At 50.6% G+C, this 22,065-nt stretch overlaps 1 protein-coding gene across 1 annotated transcript in view; it reads right to left on the bottom strand.

Moving 5' to 3' along the window:
* Nucleotides 1-11,145, bottom strand: part of LOC119271752 (sphingoid long-chain bases kinase 1-like) — a 15,218-nt gene extending 4,073 nt beyond the window's left edge. The window contains exons 1-5 of the mRNA XM_037553457.1: nucleotides 10,876-11,145; nucleotides 2,095-2,621; nucleotides 1,614-1,982; nucleotides 422-515; nucleotides 310-347 (exon numbers count right to left, since the gene is read on the bottom strand). Of these exons, the coding sequence (XP_037409354.1) occupies nucleotides 310-347; nucleotides 422-515; nucleotides 1,614-1,982; nucleotides 2,095-2,502 (909 nt within the window). The 5' untranslated portion in view covers nucleotides 2,503-2,621; nucleotides 10,876-11,145. The remainder of the gene's footprint in view (nucleotides 1-309; nucleotides 348-421; nucleotides 516-1,613; nucleotides 1,983-2,094; nucleotides 2,622-10,875) is intronic.
* Nucleotides 11,146-22,065: the final 10,920 nt, after the last annotated feature.

Here is a 22,065-nt window from a genome sequence, read left to right as displayed (position 1 = left end):
CCGCATGTCAGGCATTCAAAATTAATCAAAAATCAAGTAGTAGTCGAATCCAGACCACAAATGTGTGAAATGAGTATTTGCTATGGCGGTTGGCAAATATGCTGAAAATATATGAATCCCAAAGCACAAACTGATGCTGTGTGGCCATTGGGGGAAAGTTCGGAAAATTTAGAAAATCCAGATGTATAAGAGTAATAAGACTGACACTAGGATTATCTTTTCTCGTTACTATACCACACTAGACCCTAAAAAACTAACATGACAGAGAGACCAACAAAAAGAATATGCATGGAATTAATATACACTAACCTCGTTAACAATTCCATCGCCACCGACACATACAATTCCTAGAAAGTGCAGGCAAAAAATGATTTAGATGATCAACATAAACTACTAAGGAAAGATGTAAAGATAAATATACCATCTGGACAGGTACTAAAATCAATAGTTGATACAAGAGATTTTGCATGACCAGCATGTGTAGTTTTAATCACTTCCATCTTGAAACCTGCAAGCTGTCTCTAACACTTATTATTATTATTAAACCAGACAAAAGTACTTGAGGTACAAAAAAAAACATCTGCATAAACGAGCATCACCTATAAACTTTTTATATATAACTGAATGGCAAAATGTCAAAGAGTACAGAAATGGCATTCCTAATAAATTCAGCATCCCAGAACTGAGTAACTGACATAAGTCAATATAGATGTCAAAGGCCATGGAGCCGACATGACATGGATCGAAATGTTTATAGAACCGTGGTCCGAATGTAGGGCCAGGCTAATGAATGGAATCAAAGGTAAAATCAGGCTAGTGATTGAGATTGGGATTTTAAACTATACAGCATACAAGACTCAGTATTACACGTTACTAATCTAAAGTACATCAGTTTATTTTATCGTATTGCCTTTTTGCCTTCTACATGCCACCCTAAGTAAAATACATTAAGATCCACATATTATACATCTTAGTAATCAATATAACCACAAAATGAATTGAATAAGACCAGAAATGAGTTCAACTGAATGTAATGTAAGAAAGTGTTCCCAGTTTACAAAAAGAACAACCCAAATACAACTTTGCAGTATAAATTTGCAGATTTGCATAAATGACTCATTTTTACACGAATTGTGTCAACTTCAAAAATCTGGTAAAACAATGATTCGATGGCCGGATCTAGATCCGATTACATCAAACAAAAAGGTTTCTACTTAGGATCGTGATCCTAACAACATTGCATTTGAAGGTAATCAATGGTATGACAGTGTCGATGTGAGGTACTCCCTCTGTAAAGAAATATATTTCTTTATGGAGGGAATAATTTTCTAATTCATCACTTCGTAACTTAAACTAAATTGCTCAATACAGGAAGTGGTAAACAAGGAAATCTAAAACACATACATGGAAACATGTTTTCCTTTTTAGATGAGAACACATTTTTAAGTTGGGTGAAGATCATCGTAGCGACCACCGTTGAACATGTGAAATACCTTACTAATCTAATTTTGAAAGCATGCTTAATTGCTTATAAACTGAATTAATATCTTATTTGGCAACCACCCAAGTAGATGTGATCTCGGTATTAACTGCTTCTACTTAGCTAGACATACCTTAAATATGGGCTCCACTTTCCCATGGAAAACTTTGCTAGATCTACCATGTCCAGATCGAGGATTCAGGATGACAAGTATCTTTGGCGGAGACCGACATTTAACATATGGATCAAGCATGGCATCAAATGGAATGAGTTCAGAAGAATGCTTTTTGCTTGATGCCATGGGGTGTGGTAACAGATTTACATAGCATTGCTGATCTGCAAAACCATTAACCCACCGAAAGGCCTCATGTGGAGCAGTAGATAGGAAACGCAAGTCCTTCTGGATTCTTCTAGGCTTCATAAAGCAGGAAAGTCCATTAGATCTCCTTTCAAGAGGGCATGCATGCACGGTGAAATGCCGAAGCCCAGAATTGTATGATACCTGTGGGTTAAGTTAAACAAGAGCTTATTATTAATGTGATATATGCTTGTGGTAAAACTCAGAAACACATATATGCCAGTTGCAGACTGAAGTCAATGAGCTAACAACTTACAGATACAATGTCCTCGAGCTTAAGGATGTTAGAGCCCCATACTAAGGCTTCAGTGGTGAGCCTAGCATCAAAACAATTACCACTAGACCCTGATCCCGACTGTTCACCTGAAACGCTTCTGTCTTTGTTATCTAATGTAAGCTTCCCAGAACAAACTTCGTATCCTAACAAATCAGACTTCTCATCTTCAATTCGGTTATCGTGAGTGCTCCCCTTTTCTGGATCTTTGCTTGCACCTTCTACATTCTTTTGCTTTAAGAATTTTGTATTGCTTGTTTCTGGAAATACAGGAGAAGGATCTTGCTCTGCTGCAGTTGGAGATCGCCTGCTACTTGTACGACGAAGCACTTTATGGATCAGTCCCCTTGGTGAAGTAAGATTCTGCTCGTGGTGGTCAGACTTCTGCATCTCTTTCTTCTAAAAGTAAATCCAGTACAAGCATAGCATTGGAGCTACATGTTAGGAAAAGCCTACGACAATAAAGGCATCACTCCACAAAGCTCATGTGAAGCCACTTATGACTGAGCCTGCAGAATACATGTAACAGAACATCAAACAGATAGTAATAAAACAGATGTGTGCCTTAGTATGTTGTATAAGAAATAACTGGCAACAACTGATCAAAGTGCAATAAACTCCCTGTTATGACCGGCCAGGTCTATGGCCGAAGGAGGCCCAACAGGCAGGCTTAGGCCCGCAAGTTATCTTAGTTTTTATTTTCAGATTATGCAAGTTATCTTAGGTTAATTCTTATACAAGTTATCTTAGGTTAATTCTTCTGCAAGTTATCTAGGATATAAATATAGGTTGTAAGACTCTTTTTGGAATTAAGCAATAAGACTATTTCTATTGCCCGGCTCCCAGAGGAGCCGGAAACCCTAAACCCTAGCCGCCTCCTTCTCTCGCCGCCGCCGCACCGCGCCAGGACGGCGCCCCGCCGCCGGCCGCCGCGCTCAAGCCCTCGCTCTTCCCCCCCCTTCCCCTACTGTCTCCGACCAAGACCGGGCAGAACCCTAGCCGCTAACACCTTGGTATCAGGTACCCGGGTTTCGACCATGTCTTCCCCGCCAATCCCACCACCGCTGCCCCACGCCTCCCCCACCGCCGCTGCCACCGATTCCTCCACTACCGCCGCCGCGTCGACGGGCACTACGGCCTCCTTGTCGGCGCCGCTCTCCTCCGCCCCCGGCACCACGCCGGGCCAGGGCCAGCCGCAGCTTCCCATCCAGCCATCGCCGCAGCTTCCCATCCAGCAGCCATCGCCGCCGCCTTCCCCCCCGCCGCCGCAGTTCACACCAGAAGCTATGGCCGGCGTGCTCAATGACCTAGTCGTGGCGGTCCAGGGCATCCGTCTCTACTTGGCCAGCCCATACGGGCCGCCCCCACCGCTCCACCAGGCCGCGGCCACGGGCCAGCAGGCGCTGCCGTGGTACCCCGTACCGGCGGCTCTCACCGGCGGCTACCCGGCGCTTCCCGCTCCGACGGCTTCGACGACGCCCTGGCCACAATGGCCGACGCCGTTCACGGCGCCAACCGCACCATCCGCCTCCGCCCAGGGACCGCAGTGGCCGACCTGGACTCCACCATCCGCGCCACCCTCCACCGCGCCGTCCCTCCCGGCGGCCACGGCGCGCGCTCCACCACCGCCACCGCCCAACCCTGGGCCGGGCGGGTCCTCGCCGAGCGGCCTCCCTATCCAGGAGGTCCGCTTTCCTTCGTCGCCATCGCCGCTGCCCGACTGGCTCCACGGGCCGCCGTCGGCTCCCACGGAGGCCCGGCCCTCGTCAGGGTCCCCGTGGCAGCCCGAGGCGTCGGGCGTCCCAGGGCAGTACGCCGGGCCGTCTACCCTGGACCGGGCGCCGTCCTCCGCCCTCCGCACCGCCGAGGCCGTGGCCCCGGGCACCCCACACCAGCAGCCGCCCCGGTTCGCCAAAATTGACTTCGCCACGTACGACGGTTCCGAAGACCCGCTTAACTGGCTAAACCAATGTGACCAGTTCTTCCGTGGACAGCGCACGCCCGCGTCCGAGCGCACGTGGCTGGCTTCCTACCATCTTCGCGGGGCCGCCCAGACCTGGTACTACGCCCTCGAGCAGGACGAGGGCGGCATGCCACCGTGGGATCGCTTCCGCGAGCTCTGTCTTCTTCGGTTCGGGCCACCGGTACGCGGGAGCCGCTTGGCCGAGTTGGGCCGCCTACCATTCACCTCCACGGTGCAGGATTTCGCCGACCGCTTCTAGGCTCTAGCGTGCCACGCGCCTGGTGTGACAGCCTTACAGCGGGCGGAGCTCTTCGTCGGCGGCCTTCCCGACCACATCCGCGTGGACGTTGAGATGAAGGGACCACAAGACCTTCAGACGGCCATGTACTACGCGCGGGCATTCGAGCAGCGTGCCCAGGCTTTGACGTCGCCACGGCCATCCGCGCCGCGTGGGGGCCGCCAGCCTCCCCGCCCGCCTCCGGCAGCACCGGCGTCCTCTACCACCGCCCCGGCCGCTACCCCAGCCCCGACACGGCCGTTCCGGCGCCTCACTCAGGCGGAGCAGCTGGAACGCAGGCGCCTGGGCCTGTGCTTCAACTGCGATGCGCCATATGCGTCGGGCCATGTTTGTCCGCGCCTTTTCTACCTGGAGACGACGGACGAGATCGAGGATGACACCCCGGAGGCCGACCTCGGCGCCCCGACTCTTGCGGAGCCCGCAGCGGCACCCGCACCGGGCCCGGCTACCGCCTTCGTGGTGTCCCTTCACGCGCTGGCCGGCATCCGTGATGAACGGACGATGCTTTTACCGGTCATGATCCATGGCGAGCGCCTGGTGGCCCTCCTGGACACAGGTTCCACGCATAATTTCCTGCCAGAGGCCACCATGCGGCGTCTTGCGCTCCAGCCGGCCGGAGGAGAGCAGTTACGGGTCACGGTCGCGAATGGCGACCGTCTACGCTGCCATGGGCTCGCCCGCGACGTGCCCATCACTATCGGCGACGAGCACTTCACCATCACATGCGCCGGCATCGATTTGGGCTGCTTCGACTTTATCCTCGGCATCGACTTCTTGCGCACGTTGGGTCCTATCCTTTGGGACTTTGACGCGCTAACGATGACCTTCTGGCGTTTGGGTCGTCGCATTCGGTGGGAGGGCATTCGGGGGGCCGCACCCGCGCCCCCTCTTCAGCTGGCCACGACGACCACGGAGGCCGAGCATCCGCTCTTGGACGGGCTCCTGCAGCAGCACCGGGATCTCTTTGAGGAGCCGCAGGGTCTGCCACCGGCCCGGATCTACGACCACCGTATTCACCTCCTTCCGGGATCGGCCCCTGTGGCCGTGCGGCCTTACCGGTATCCACAGCTGCAGAAGGACGAGTTGGAGCGACAGTGTGCACTCATGCTTGCCGCCGGCATCATCCGCATCTCCACGTCCCCATTTACAGCACCGGTCCTCCTCGTGCGTAAATCGGATGGCACGTGGCGTTTCTGCATTGACTACCGTGCCCTTAATGCTCTCACATTGAAGGACAAGTTTCCTATTCCGGTTGTCGATGAGCTTCTCGACGAGCTGCACGGGGCACGCTTCTTCACCAAGCTGGACCTTCGATCAGGGTATCATCAGGTGCGCATGCATCCAGACGACATCGCCAAGACGGCGTTTCGGACTCATCACGGCCACTTCGAGTTCTTGGTGATGCCCTTTGGCCTCTCCAACGCCCCGGCGACGTTTCAGGCCTTGATGAACGATGTCCTTCGGCCCTACTTACGCCGGTTTGTGCTCGTTTTCTTTGATGACATTCTTATCTACAGCGCCTCTTGGGCAGAGCACCTCCAGCATGTGGCCATCGTCTTCAACGAGCTTCGGGCGCATCATCTTCATCTTAAGCGCTCGAAGTGCTCGTTCGGGACGCCGTCGGTCGCTTACCTCGGCCACGTCATCTCGGCCAAGGGAGTGGCCATGGATGCCGACAAGGTCGCGGCCGTCGCCGCCTGGCCGATTCCGCAGTCTCCGCGTGCTCTTCGCGGGTTTCTTGGCCTCGCGGGGTACTACCGGAAGTTCATCCGGGAGTTTGGCCTCATCGCGGCCCCACTCACGCGTCTCCTCCGGCGCGACGCCTTCTCTTGGGACGAGGAGGCCACTTCAGCCTTCGAGGCCCTCAAGGGGGCCCTCACGACGGGACCTGTACTGCAGATGCCGGATTTTGACCTCCCCTTCACCGTCGACTGCGACGCTTCCGGTGCGGGGTTCGGTGCGGTCCTACACCAGGGCGAGGGACCCCTCACTTTCTTCAGTCGCCCATTTGCCGCACATCATCTTAAGTTGATGGCGTATGAGCGTGAGCTCATTGGGTTGGTGCAGGCCGTACGCCATTGGCGGCCCTATCTTTGGGGTCGCTCTTTCCGGATCCGCACGGATCATTACAGCCTCAAGTTCATGCTAGATCAGAGGCTCTCGACGGTGCCCCAGCACCAATGGATCAGTAAACTCTTTGGCTTTGACTTCACCGTCGAGTACCGTCCGGGTCGCCTTAACACCGTCGCCGACGCCCTGTCTCGGCGTGATGCCGATGTGGACGACGGTGCGGCGGAGGGGGCGGCCTTCTGCATCATCACCGGGCCCTCCTTCGCCCTCTACGACGACATCCGCCGGGCGACTGCTGCTGCGGCCGATTCCCTCCTCCTACAGCAGCAGTTGGCGGCGGGTGAGCTGGAGGAACCATGGCGCCTTGCCGATGGCCTGCTTCTCCATGGGCGCCGGGTCTTCGTTCCGGCGCACGACGATCTTCGCCAGCAGGTGCTGCGCCTCGCTCACTCGGCGGGCCATGAGGGAGTGCAGAAGACACTCCATCGCCTCCGCGCCGACTTCTACATTCCAGGTGATCGTGCCTTGGTCCGTGACTGGGTACGGTCGTGTGTGACGTGCCAACGCAACAAGACGGAGACTCTACGGCCGGCTGCAACCCTTGGAGGTCCCTACTCAGGTTTGGGCGGACATCTCCATGGACTTCATCGAGGGCCTTCCCAAGATGGGCGGCAAGTCTGTCATTCTCACGGTGGTCGACCGCTTCTCCAAGTATGCTCATTTCATACCGCTCGGCCATCCATATTCAGCGGCATCGGTTGCCCGGGCCTTCTTCGATGGCATTGTCCGTCTCCACGGGTTCCCTTCTTCGATCGTCAGTGATCGGGACCCCGTGTTCACGGGACACGTGTGGCATGACCTTTTCCGGTTGGCGGGCATGAAGCTACGCCTCAGCACAGCCTTCCACCCTCAGACGGACGGCCAGTCTGAGATCGTTAACAAGGTGATTGCCATGTATTTGCGCTGTGTTACAGGTGATTGCCCTCGTGCATGGGTGGACTGGCTCTCGTGGGCAGAGTACTGCTACAACACCTCTTATCACTCCGCCCTGCGAGCTACGCCCTTTGAGGTGGTGTATGGCCGGCCACCCCCGCCGATCTTGCCGGTTGATCCGGCCTCGGCGCGGACCGAGGTAGCCGGGGCCCTTCTGAGAAGTCGTGATGAGATGATCGCGGAGATCCAGCAACGACTCCTGCAGGCCCAGCAGTTGGCCAAACGTTACTATGATGGCCACCATCGCGAGGCGGAGTACGCGGTGGGTGATTGGGTCTGGCTGTGTCTACTTCACCGCTCTACGCAGTCCTTGGACCCCCGCGCGAGGAAGAAGCTCGGTCCTCGCTATGCCGGTCCCTTTGCGATCCTGGAACGCATTGGAAAAGTGGCTTACCGTCTGCAGCTTCCGGCAGGCGCCCGGATCCATGATGTCTTCCATGTCGGGCTGCTCAAGCCATTCCGCGGCGAGCCACCTGCGGCACCGCCGGCTCTTCCACCGGTCACGGACGGGCGTCTCCTTCCTGAACCAGAGAAGGCGTTGCAGGCTCAGCTGCGCCGAGGCTCCTGGTACGTGTTGATCCGGTGGACTGGACTACCAGAGGAGGATGCTACTTGGGAGCAGCGCGAGGAGTTCCTCCAGCACTACCCCGACTTTCAGCTCGAGGACGAGCTGTTTGCGCAGGCGGGGAGAGATGTTATGACCGGCCAGGTCTATGGCCGAAGGAGGCCCAACAGGCAGGCTTAGGTCCGCAAGTTATCTTAGTTTTTATTTTCAGATTATGCAAGTTATCTTAGGTTAATTCTTATACAAGTTATCTTAGGTTAATTCTTCTGCAAGTTATCTAGGATATAAATATAGGTTGTAAGACTCTTTTTGGAATTAAGCAATAAGACTATTTCTATTGCCCGGCTCCTAAAGGAGCCGGAAACCCTAAACCCTAGCCGCCTCCTTCTCTCGCCGCCGCCGCACCGCGCCAGGACGGCGCCCCGCCGCCGGCCGCCGCGCTCAAGCCCTCGCCCTTCCCCCTCCTTCCCCTACTGTCTCCGACCAAGACCGGGCAGAACCCTAGCCGCTAACACTCCCCCTCCCCCCCCCACCCCCTCGAGCGCCCCTCCCCTCCCCCTGCCGCCGCCGGGCAAAGCCCAGGCAGATCCGGCGGCGATGGGACCTTTCTCCCCAGCGGCTTCCCCCTCGAGCGTGGGCTCGACGAGGCTGACGGAGCGGAGCTTCACTGGGCCTGGCGTGGCGAGCACGCGAGCAGCGCGGCGCGACCCTGTGGGGACGTGGCTGCGGCTACTTGGCTGTGCCCCAGCGGATCCTGGCGGCGGAGGCTGCGAGCTAGCGCGTCAGCAGCCACGATCGACGGCGGCGAGGTGCAGGGTGGCAGATCCCTGTGATGGTGCCACTAGCGCCACCCGGCGGCTGTTGCACTGCGCTGGCCGGTGCTCCCGTACTTCGACGGTGATGATAAGTGGCTTCCTTCTCGGTGCTGGTGGTCCTCTCCGGTGATCTGCTTCCCTGTCTCCTGTCTGCCCTTGCATCGGTGGTCTTTGGGGGTCTATGGTCTTGGGCCAGGGCGAAATCCCTGCGCGGCGACGGCCTGCGCTGACAACGGCGACACCTGAGGATGTCGTTACCTCCATGGAGGCGCTGTCAAGGCCCTGACTGGCCCCTCTCCTCGAGCACCGGGGGAAACCCTTAGTCTAGTTCGCTGGACAAGGCAGCGGCAGCGGCTCATCGCCGTCCCCTTCTTGAAGGCGCTGCTTGGGTTGCACTTGGAGTCCCTGATGTGGCAGCTGGAGATGGTGGCCTCCCCGGTCTTTCCGGCGAGGCTTGTTGGCGATGCATTGCTGTGATGTGGGCTGCAGCATAGGGCATGGGCATCTAGGGCGCAATGTACGCCAGTGTCGGCGTGTCCAAGACGATGGCTTCGCTAGTTCCGTCCAGATCCTGCCATCCGCCTGCCAATTCTCCTAGGCACAGGGGTGGAAGGTACGTTGGCCCAGGCAGCCCTGGAAATGTGGTCTTCTTTGGAGGCACCTGCCGCCTGGCAATGGCTGTGACGTGGCCTTGACACTCTGAGTCTAGCTTCCTCACCATTCATGGTTAGAGGCTGGACAAGGTGAGACCTTTCGTCGTTGCTGTCTGTAGGTGGTGGCACCTCCTCACCTGCTCATTTGGTGAGGACGGTGGTGTGTGTGCGTGTGTCCCTCCTGCTGGGAGGTTGTACCTGTACCTGTATTCTCTTCCTGTTCAATGAAATGAAACGCAAAGTCTTTTGCGTTTTCTCGAAAAAAAAGTGCAATAAACTAGGAGTCCAGAAAAGTACATAGGCCAGCTACCTAGTGGTCACTTGTGGGTTACATACCAACATATACAGATCTAAAGAAATTAAGCCACCCTCCCTGAACTATGCCAGACATACAAATATTTATAAATGAAACTGGAACACTGCAAAAGAATATTTAACTTAGCATCTGGAATTTATCTCCAACATAATAAACATGCTCCTGGTTTGCATACTCACCAGGTTTGCATGTTAGTCAATGTAGTGCCTTCCTACAGCACAGTAACATACTGAAACTAAACAGTCAACTAGGAAGCGATAACTTCTAGACAAACGGGTACATACAGGTAAGTATGTAACGAACTGGGTAATATAATCTAGACTATGAAGGGCGAAAATCATCAAATACCAATTGCATGCTCCTGGTTTGACCAACGAAGCCTGGACATTTCGTAATCCTACCTGAAGTGTCATGGTTCATAAATATAATACTGGAAGCCATGCTGCATGTCTGGAAAGGCCAAGGCTACAAACAGCTGGGGAATGCTTCTAAGGATCCCTAACCAATAGATAGCGACTAAGGAAAAGACTACAAAGCAACCTAAGGGAACATCATGTTAGGTACAACATAGGCGGGTTATTTAAAAATATACAAAAAGGTGAAAAACTCTGTCTACCTAACTTGAGCAATCTGAATGCCAAAGCTTTTCATTGGAAGGTACCAAGCAACTTCTAACAAAGTGTGCCCCATTCCAGCTTTAAAGCTGTCACTAGCAGCTCTGGTAAGGACAGGCAGCTGAAGCTGATCCAACCGCAGCCAAAATCTAAATGTCACGGTTCAAAGCTCATAAGTAAAAAATAATAATCCCCTGCTTAGTTTAAAAATAAAACCATACAGCTTTGCGATAAAATCTCGAGGCGCTACATAATTCCACACAGCAGGAACTAAAGGATTTTCCCAGACGACTAGCAGTAATTTCCTGGCTCGATTGAAATTGAAGGGCGTCTTAGTCTTACTTCTGAATAAAACTACTTCAAAATTTTCCCAATTCGACCATGCAGACATTAGGGGTGGATCCAGATGGGCGCGCACAGAATTTGTGGAGGCCAGTGAGGTTTAACCAATCGCTGGATTGCAAAAAAGCTCGTACCTCGAAAACCAATGGCCAAAATTGCAGACGGGGTCCAGACGGCAGGGTCGCGACGAGGTGGAACGGGGACGGCGACGGCGGCGAACCGCGTGAGAGGCGGAGGGGTTGCGGGGGTGAGGCGGAGGGGTGGCGATGAGCTACGGCACGGCGGCAGCTCTAGGGCTGGGCACGGCGGTCGGGTTGGAGCTTGGGTAGGTCAGGACTAGGGAGAGGACGAAGAAGAGGAAAGAATGGTGCACAGGACGGTGGAGAGGAAACCGTGGAGCAGGTGGATTTTGACTCCGGGTGCCTGGAGCAGCTATTTGATTCGGAAAGAAACAAAAAATGGTAAGGTGTTTTATTTTGGAACTTGGACTTTTTTTTCGGGGCATGTACATTTTGTAATTTTTTATTAGTGTATGCATCAACGTGAAGAATACTCCCTCCATACTACATACATCCCTTTTTATTCATTTTGATAACAAGTATTTCCAAACGGAGGGAGTATATAAGAAAATGCGAGGTGGGTATATTTTTTTAAAAGGGGAATATATGAATATTGATATCAAGCGGATATCAAATACACCCAACCTCTGCATCAACAATATGTCTAAAGTGAACCAATCTGTGGTTGGACTTGGATGGTTAGAGGGACTATGATATCCCCAACCCATCAGGGTTAAGATGATATGTCGGCTTAGTCTTTCGAAGGTGCTCATAGGGGTAGAGTTTACGTGTTGGCGTTCATAGGGGTGAGTGTATGCACGTGTATGCGCGTGTATATAAGCGCTTGCGTTTGTACTGTGTTTAAAAGAAACAAGATATCTAAAAACATTCAGGATGCATACAACCAAACAATAAAATAAAAAGAGAAAAAAAATGAAAAATAAGACCTTACCACGATGATCAATTACCCGTAATAGCAGCACTGTAACCACCACAAAAGACAACATGCGGACTATAAAGAAGGTTCTCTAAAAGTAACGCCTTCAGAAAGGAAACAATACACAAGCATTGTCTTTACCCGATCAAATATCGTAGGTTTTCACCCTAGAGAAAGACCGTGTTCCCAAAAAATAATGCCTTCAACAAGATCATTGCCAAGCACAACCGATAAAGGCCAGACCTTGGGTTTTTATCCTGGAAATCACGACTCCGTACTCTGTAACATCCTAATTTTCAATTTGGATGTTATACATAGGTCATTATATGCATATCATATTTTATTTTGCATTTTTGGTTGTGATCCTAGAAATCTTAAGCAACTCAAGGATTCAAGGAGAGAGTTGAAGATTTCGTTTATTTTCATGTTTGAATTTTTCTCAAATTTGAAAAGAAGATCAATTTGATTTTAATATTTTTTCTCCAATTATTTCTAATAATAAAAATAAATAAGAGAAGATAATATGACTTCTTCAAAAGAAAGGAATATTGGAGAAGAAATTTTAAAATCAAATTTATATTTTCTTTAGATTTTATTTGCTATTTTATTTGAATTAAAAAAAATGCATTTTTGAAAATTGTATTTATAGGTCAGAAAAATGTTCACTTTGTTCTAAATATTAGATTTAGACAGTAAAAATTGTTTCTGATATTTTTAGAATTTTTTTATATTTTATTAGAATTTTCTTCGGGCGAAATTTTATTTTAAAAAAAAACTTCCCGCCTGACTGGGCCAAAGGCCCAGCCGAGTAGGACGGCCCGCAGCGCCGCCGCCTTCCTCCCGCGCGGAAGAGACACCCCGCCGCCGCCGTCCGAGTCCGGTCGGGGCACGACTCCCGAGCCGTCCCGGCGCCCCCTCCCGCAAGCCACACCCCCCTCGGCCTTTATAAGGCAGAGCCGCCGCCGCCCCTCCTCCTCACCTCACCCCGTCGCCTCCTCGCCACCGCAAGCCGCCGCCTATCGCCGCCTGTTGTTGCCGCTGCCGCGCCGCCTTGCCACCGCACTCAGCTGCTGCCACCGCCCGACGCAGCGACGCCGCACCGCAGCCCCGCGCCGCCGTCTCGCCAGAAAACCCACCGCCGACCCGCCGGCTTTTAGGTAAAACCCTTTTTAGGGTTTCGTCGGTTTATTTTGGTTTTCTTGGTTTTTCTCGGTTATTTCCAATCGGTTCTAAGTAGCGAACGTTCTCTGTTTAGTTCGTTTTAACGAACACGTTCGTTCGTTTGGTTCTGTGAAAGAATGTTCGTTCGATAGGTTTTTTATTTTATTTTCAGCCAGGGACCTATCCGTGAATACTTTTATCACAGATTAGTCCCTAATCTTCAAACCCTCGCAACTTTTTGCTCGTTCGTCCAAATCCAGTGAAACCAACGCCAAAATCTTTGTCTTGTTCCCCTCTTTTCAGATAATCAACTTGAACATGATTTTGATAATTTAAAAATTGGTTGCAAGCAGATTTGAATTTGAACTTCTTATGATCATAGTTTGTGTTTTGTAGCTCCGATTTGTTTGATTCTTTTTTGCAAATCGAAGCTCGTCAGTTGAACTGTCAGTTCAGATCTTTTTATTTGAGTTTTACCCTTGCATCTTATGCTTGAGTGCTTATGTAAGCTATTGTTTGTTCGTGATAGAGTTTCCGGAGTGCGAACTACTACGAATCACTAGGGTTTTCAGATTGTCAACAAGGCAAGTAACACTTTGATCATATCCCTTATTACCCAGTTTTTCTGCATTAGTTTCAATCCTCAGGCATTGCATGAGTAGGATCTGTTTAACATGTGGGTATTGAGAAGTAGTTGTTGAGGTAGTACCTATTGCCCTTTCATTCAAACCTTGGGAGTTACTACGTTACGCTTATTATACTTTGCTATGCTATGCTCGTAGACGTGGTTTGGTTTGAGTGATTCATGATAGTTGTGAATATTATTATGAACTAACGGATTACTTAAGGTGGCTACTTTAACACACATCTGGGTGGATTGTTTGTGGGCACCTGGGGAAATCCAGTGTTGTCCAAAGGAGAATCCCGAGGTATCCGTGTGATTTTTCCTATGGTTCGCCATCCAGGCTCAAAGGGATCGTTATGTTATTCATGCTGGAAACTTCTGTGTGCAGCCACAAGCCATTATGGGCTCTGGCATAGTTGAGTAAGTTGCGGGAAACCTTCCCATGATGGGCTAGTGGATGTAGGGGATTGTATGGGCTCTGGCTGTAGGACGCGACCACTAAGATGAGCCATAGGACATTCTTCTCTACTTATTTCTGACTCTTCTCCACTTTCCACTCTATAGATGGCGGACCCAAGGAACAAGTTTGCTCAACCGGATGAAGACACCCCTTTTGGACGACACTTGAAGGAAGCCACTAGATACCTGAACATCGGAATACCAAGCGTTGGAAAATTCGAGTACATGTTCCAGGAAGGACATTCACACCAGTTACTGAGCCCATAGAGTTTTCCTTTGATGCACCAACCTGGAGTCTAGGAAAGAGCATGGCAGCTCACATCGTCATGGGATGCATCGGCGAAGTATACCACAAGGATCTTAAGGACACCATCTACTAGATATGTGGACGCCGAGATGAGCAATGGGAGATGATTTGCACCAGGAAGGACAAGTCCATTGCAGCCTACATCCAGGAGAACCAACACATTCGTCGTCAGGAGAACCAGATGTGCGCCAGCATGATAGACCTGAAGAAGGTGATGACCAAGAACATGGAGCTAGAATAGGAACTCAAGTCTACACGCCATGGATATGAAGAGGAAATTGATGTACTACTGGAGAAGAATGAAGACCTAAAGAAGAAACTAGGAATATTCATGGGAGACCCCGCACCAAAAGAGGACAACCATCCTGAAGATTACATCATCATCGACGACACCGATTCCGACCCCGACAGTGATGATGATTATGAAGGCGAAGCTGGAGCAGATATCATGGAGTCTTCTTGCGATCAAAATTTCTAGTCGACCACCATATTATCAATAGTATTCCCCCATGTATATAGTACTAGTCCGAGTATTTTGTAACGATAGTTAGATCGATTGTATGCCCTTGTTTGAATTGAGTGGTGTGATATGAATGTGTTCGTCTCATGTGCATATGGGTAGTGATTTTCTCTCTAGACCTCACTCTATTCTAATCTCTCCCCTCTAAACCTATCAGATGCCTCCGAGACGTGACCCCGAATTTGTCTTCCCACCAGAGCTCACCCAATTGATCCAACAGTGAAACGCCTTGATGCAGCTACAAGTCCAGAACCAAGGCAACAACAACAACAACAACAACAACAATAACAACCCACCGCCACCACCTCCAATTAACAACTTAGCCCGTTTTCTGAGGTTGAATCCGCCGGTGTTTTCCAGTAGCACCGAGCCGATTGTTGCTGATGACTGGCTCCGCAAGATTAGAAGGGAGCTGACCACCGCAGGTTGCACAGATGCTGAGAAGGTGTGTTTTGCCGCACATCAATTGGATGGACCCGCAGCCTCATGGTGGGACAATTACACAGCCACTTTCCCCATAGCCAATGTCACTTGGGATCAGTTTCAGCAAGCTTTCTGCACAGCCCATTGTAACACCCCGGATGTAATTTACCTTATATGTAACCCAACTCTTGCCGTTTCCGGCACTAAGTTTTTTTATTTTCTGATCCCTTTTGGCTCAAGGTCACTAAGGGACTTTTGTTAAGTGCTTTGAGTAGCTTCATGCCATGCCTTGCTTTGCCATGTTAAGTTCCGATAGCATGTAGTTTTCATGCTCTAAAGTGTGTTTCCTGATGTTAAATTCCAGACTTGTGTTAATTGCACTAAGTCTGAAACCTGTTATCATTTGCATTTTTGCCATGCTTGTTTGAACCTGTTAATGGATGAATTAGTCATAGCTCAGTGTTCATCTTTTGTCAAGCATCATCAATGGATCCCTGCCATGTATTTTGTTGTCATGTTTGGGTGCTGTAGCATATTTATCTTGATGCATTTAGATGACTACTTGCTGTTTATCGCAGTCTGGTGCCATATTTGTTTTGCTTGCCATTTCCAAACCGTGCATCCGATTCCGGTGATCTTTATATCGATTTCAACCGAAATCACCTCACCTTTCCAGTGGCACTCTTGGATTTCCAAGTTGATGCCAGGTTCAATCATTCATTGCCAAATCTTGCATATGCATCACATACCGCATCCCGCATAGCATACCATGTTTGCATCATGTTGTTTGAGCATTGCACGTGGTTGATTGTGTTCCTTTTTCTTGTTTGTCTTGTTTCGGTAGAGCCGGGAGACGAGTTCGCGAACGAGGAGCCCGTTGAGTTTGCTTACGAGGATCAAGTCAACTCTGACAACTTTGCAGGCAAGATGATCATACCCTCGAAATCACTTCTATCTTTGCTTGCTAGATGCTTGCTCTTTTGCTATGCCTATGCTACGATGCCTACCACTTGCTTATCATGCCTCCCGAATTGCCATGTCAAACCTCTAACCCACCATGTCCTAGCAAACCGTTGATTGGCTATGTTACCGCTTTGCTCAGCCCCTCTTATAGCGTTGCTAGTTGCAGGTGAAGTTTGGAGATCGTTCCTTGTTGGAACATTGTTTATTGTTGGGATATAACCATATTATCTTGTTATATTAATGCACCTATATACTTGGTAAAGGGTGGAAGGCTCGGCTTTTTGCCTAGTGTTTTGTTCCACTCTTGCCACCCTAGTTTCCGTCATATCGGTGTTATGTTACCGGATTTTGCGTTCCTTACGCGGTTGGGTTATAATGGGAACCCCTTGACAGTTCGCCTTGAATAAAACTCTTCCAGCAATGCCCAACTTTGGTTTTACCATTCGCCACCTAGCCTTTTTTTCCCTTGGGTTCCGCGGACTCAAGGGTCATCTTTATTTAAACCCCCGGGCCAGTGCTCCTCTGAGTGTTGGTCCAACCTGTCAGCTGCCGGTGGCCACCAAGGGCAACTCTGGGCTGGCCTACCGGAACCTTGGGCAATCCGGTGTGCCCTAAGAACGAGATATGTGCAGCTCCTATCGGGATTTGTCGGCACATTCGGGCGGTGTTGCTAGACTTGTTTTACCATTGTCGAGGATGTCTTGTAAAACCGAGATGCCGAGTCTGATCGGAATGTCTCGGGAGAAGGAATATTCTTCGTTGACCGTGAGAGCTTGTGATGGGCTAAGTTGGGACACCCCTGCATGGATTTGAACTTTCGAAAGCCGTGCCCGCGGTTATGGGCAGATGGGAATTTGTTAATGTCCGGTTGTAGATAACATGAAACTTAACTTAATTAAAATGAATCAACCGCGTGTGTAACCGTGATGGTCTCTTCTCGGCGGAGTCCGGGAAGTGAACACGGTGTTGGAGTAATGCTTGACGTAGGTTGTTCTAGGATCACTTCTTGATCATAGTTCTTCATCCGTGCTTTTGCCTTCTCTTCTCGCTCTCTTTTGCGAACAGGATAGCCACCATAAATGCTAGTCGCTCGCTGCAGCTCCACATATTACCTTGCCTTACCTATAAGCTTAAATAGTCTTGATTGCGAGGGTGCGAGATTGCTGAGTCCCTGTGACTCACAGTTTAGTTCCAAAACCAGATGCAGGGACCGATGATACCGCTCCAGACGATGTGCTTGAGCTCAAGTGGGAGTTTGATGAAGACTCTTGTCGTTACTATGTGTCTTTCCCAGATGATCAGTAGAGGTGCCCAGTTGGGGCGATCGGGGACCGTGTCGCATGTTGGGGTTGATCTTTTATTTTGGTACCGTAGTCGGACCATGAGTGTATTGGATGATTGTAATGTTATTCATGTATTTGTGTGACGTGGCGAGTGTAAGCCAACTATGTACCTTTTCCCCTATTATCTATTTACATGGGTTGTTGTGAAGATTACCTTACTTACGACATTGCTTTCAATGCGGTTATGCCTCTAAGTCGTGCTTCGACACATAGGAGATATAGCCGCATCGAGGGCGTTACAAGTTGGTAATCAGAGCCTTCCCCGACCTTAGGAGCCCCCTGCTTGATCGAATCGTTGGCGTTGTTGAGTCTAGAAAAATGTTTTGAGTCATTTAGGAATTATATATCGGAGAGTTTAGGAATTCTTTTTACTCCCCAGTCCCTTCATCGCTCTGGTGAGACATCCTGACGTAGAGTTTTGACTCTTCTCTTCTCAAATTTCACTAAATTTTTTTAGGATCACGCGGGTATCTTGGGATCGTTCCGATCAATTTGTGACGAGAACATTGTTCTTGGTGCCTCCTGTCATTTAGGGGTTGTGGCAGTGTCCCGGGGAGTTGAGCTCCGAGGTGTTGTCGTCACAATTTTATCGTTGAGATTCTGGAATACCTGAGTTTCGCCGACATCGAAAATCTCTTTTATGCAGTTGTTGGTGAGATAACCTCGACGCCATCCAGTACTGGGCGGGAGTTCGGGAGTATTGCCATAACTTGTATAATGGATGCTTTTCGAAGGTTGAGGTAGACGATTTCCAAAGTTTTTCTCGGTTATGTGTTAAAGGATGGATACAGCTGGATGTAGGATTTGCTAGATTTGGGTGAGATATTATGCTTCCCCTGTATCCCCAACACCTGATTGCATAACCGGAAAGGTTCGGGAGTTTCATAGGTGGGAATTCTTGTAGCTCTAGTTCTTCTTCCACGGATATTTGGTTTGAGATTGGGTGATCCTTACCGAGTATTCGTTCTTGTTCCGTACCTTGTTGTTTTTCTTCTACCTCAATTCTAGTGGCTTCTCAATTTATGGATATGTGACCATTTCAATTGGAATGCATTCGTTCATTTTGTTCGGATGTGAAGACTATATGTTGCAATTTCAACCCGTTTGGTTCAGCTTCAATATTTGTTTGTCAATGTGCTAATGGATGTCAACCTCTTCAGGATGGCTCCTCCAATGCGCACGACTCCGAATCCTGATCCGCCACCACCACCTCCACCTCCGGAGGCATGGCAAGCTGTGATGGCCGCTACCAATGCAAACACGCAGCTGATCATGCAACTTCTTCAAGAGCGCAATCAAGGGAACCAGGGCCAAGGCAACAATCAGAATCACTTTACTACACTCAACCAGTTCCTTGCTAACCAGCCAAAGACCTTCAGCAATTGTGTTGAGGCAATAGACGCTGATGATTGGCTCGTGGACATATGCAAGCATTTCGAGTGCAGTAACGTTAGGCCTGAGGACTTTGTCAAGTTTGCTTACTTCCAACTCAAAGACCAAGCTACAGAATGGTTTCAGCAGTACAAAGATTCCAGAGGAGGCCGTGTGATTACCTGCGATGAATTCCGTCAAGACTTCAAAGCTCATCATATTCCTCAGAGCATGGTTGAAAGCAAGCGTGAGCAATTCCACAACCTGAAGCAAGGCTCTATGTCTGTTTACGAGTACAACAAGATGTTTCAGAAGCTCGCCCGTTTTGCTAAGCAGGATGTCCATGACGAGAAGAGCATGATATACTAGTTCAGGGGTGGTCTCAGAGAAGAAATCCAGCTAGCTCTCGTTCTGTTTGAGCCCAAGAGGTACGATGAGTTTTACAACATGGCAATGAAGCAAGAGACTGCTCAACTGAAGTGCGATGCTTCCAAGAAGCGAGTCAGAGATGCTACTCCTTCTTCCTCAACTCAAGTGGCTAAGCAGCAAAAGTATTGGCTTCCTCCTCCTCCGTTCCGTCAGCCTTATCAGCAGAAGAGCAAAGGTGGCAGTGGATCTTCCCACCCACCCAACCCTGGCTTTCAGAACAAGACTTCGTCTCAAGCTCCAAGATCGAGTGCTCCGTATCACCGTCCACTCTCGGAGGTGTAACGCCCCGAGACCGATGTGCCAGGTGTCGTTCAGTTATTCGTTGTTGTTGTCTTGTCATTGGCTTGCGTGTTGCATTTCATCATGTCATCATGTGCATTGCATCATCATGTTTTCAAAACTTGCATCCGTCCGGGTTCCCCCGTTCTTTCCGTTGTCCGTTCTGAGCCCAGACACACTTGCACGCGCCCGCGGCATGTCCGAAATAGTATTTTATAAGTGGCCGGAAAATGTTCTCGGAATGGGATGAGAGTTGACGTGCGGTCTTATTATAGTGTAGGTAGACCGCCTGCCAAGTTTCGTCGCGTTCGGAGTTCGTTTGATAGCCCAACCGTTAAAATATAGCGGCAATAGTAGCTGGTCTAACGTCGGACGTTTTCGGTCTCCGGAAACAGTCGCCGGGCCTCCCTCTCTTCTCTTCTCTCAGCTCGAGACCGTCTGCACAGCCCACCTAGTCCATCCTCCTTCCCCTCTTCGCTTCCGGAGTTGCCCGATGCGATCGCGCGGTCCGAAACCCTCTCTGCATAGTGCATCGAACCCCTCACGCGAGCGCCCGAAAGCTGTCCCGGACCCGACTCGAACAGTCGTTACCGCTGTGTCCGGATCATCTCCAAACATCTACAAAACGTCTCCGTTTTGTTAATTGGACTTCCTACCCTATTTTTTCTCGACCGCTCGATTTATTTGGAGGGACGGTTTAGCCCCTAAATGTCTTCCTTTTCCTTTTTATATATATACTCCTAGTGCTCTTTGGACAAAACCCTAAAACCGAGGGCCCTTGTCCCATCCTCCCAGCCGCCGCCGCCAGTCCTCTTTCACCTCGGGATCCATCCCGATCCATCTGCCCAATCCTCTCGCGCAGTCATTTCCAGCCAACCAATCCCACCGAGGCCCTGGATCCAGCTGTCCCGCAGCGACCACGAGCTAGCCTCGCCGGAGCCCGGCAGGAGCACGAGCTCCCTCGTCCTCGTCCCCGTGCCGCAAGCAGCAGCAGATCCAGCGCAGCTGTGCCCGGACGTCTCTGGCAAAGCTCCAGGCCGGCCCCCTCACCTCCATCCCCGTGCTCACCCGACGCCCGAGCGAGGAGCTCCCCTTGGCCCTCCTCGATCTGCGAGCCACGCCTGCCTCCCGTCGGTGCAGCGACGCCGTGCCCGAGCCTCCCGTCGCCAAGGGGCACGAGCTCCTTTGCCTCGCTGCCACGCCAACCCGAGTGGCAGCCCAGCCGGTCATCTCCGCCGCTGCCGAGCCTCAGGACAGCTCCGCCGCCCTCCTCTTCATATCCCTGCCTCTCCCTTACCTCTCTCCTCTCCCCTGCAGTGCTCCTCGCCGCCACCGCCATGGAGTTCGTCGTTGGCTCCCTGCTGCCGCCCTGCTCCGACGACGGATCCGGCGAGATCCGGCCCCCACCGCCCGGATCCTTCCATCTCCGATGGGATCCGCCTCCCTCCTTCGCCGGAGACACGCCAAGCCATCACCGTCGTCCCGATCCGTGCGGAGGAGCGCCGCCGAACACCTGCCTCTGCCTGCGTCCTCTGCTTCTTCCAGGATGAGGCGCCCGCTCGCCCGCTCGTCCTCGAGCGTTGACCGTGCCCCCTTCTCCTTCTCGTTCGATCGAGTCAAGACCCAAGCCCAGCCGCGCCAGGCTCCAGCTGGCCCGCGTCCGACCTCCCCAACCGGCCTCGCCTCGGCCTCCGTCCTCTTCATTTTGGGCCGCGCCTCCAAAGCCCAGGGGTGAGCCGAACCCCAGCGCCCCCTCCTCTTGTTTTTTTACTCTTGTTGGGCTGCCCAGTGCACTGTTCAGATTCGGCCCGATTCATGTTTTTTCCTGCAGAACGATTTGTCCAATTATTCCAGGGATTTCCAGTTTTACAGATTAGACCCTCATGTTCATGCATTTAATAACTTGTCACATCCCTAGTCTGGTATGACTTGGACTAGCTGGTCATTTGTGCATCATGTTTAAATTTCATTTAAATTTGAAATGAGGATTGGTGGAACCCTCAGAATCATTTTTGAAAATGACCTAAATAAAAATTTCTCCAAAAGGGTCCAAGAAAATGCTCATGATGCCCTCTAAAAATATTGGACAGAGATAAAAACCAAAACAATATTTGTAGGAGCTCATGGACATTTATTTTGGCCATTTGGATTAATTCGATAAATATTTGCATTGGAAATATATTTCTATATATATGAAATATGGTCCAAAAATTATGCCAATTATACAAGAGCTCTGGAATAATACCATTAGCCCCTACAAAAATTGGCATAATAAAATTAAATGATTTGATATATTTATTAAATCAAACAAATGTCAGAAAAAAATAGAAAACAGAAATAAAAGGAAGGAGGACTTACCTGGGCCACTTACCTGGCCCATCTCCAGCTGGCGGCCCAGCCCACCCCCGCTGCCTTCTGTCGTCCCCCTCCTCGGACAGAAGGACGAGG

This window comes from Triticum dicoccoides, chromosome 1A (genome assembly GCF_002162155.2).
Source record: "Triticum dicoccoides isolate Atlit2015 ecotype Zavitan chromosome 1A, WEW_v2.0, whole genome shotgun sequence".
In the NCBI taxonomy this organism is placed as follows: Eukaryota; Viridiplantae; Streptophyta; class Magnoliopsida; order Poales; family Poaceae; genus Triticum; species Triticum dicoccoides.
This window is presented reverse-complemented; position numbering and strand designations above follow the sequence as displayed.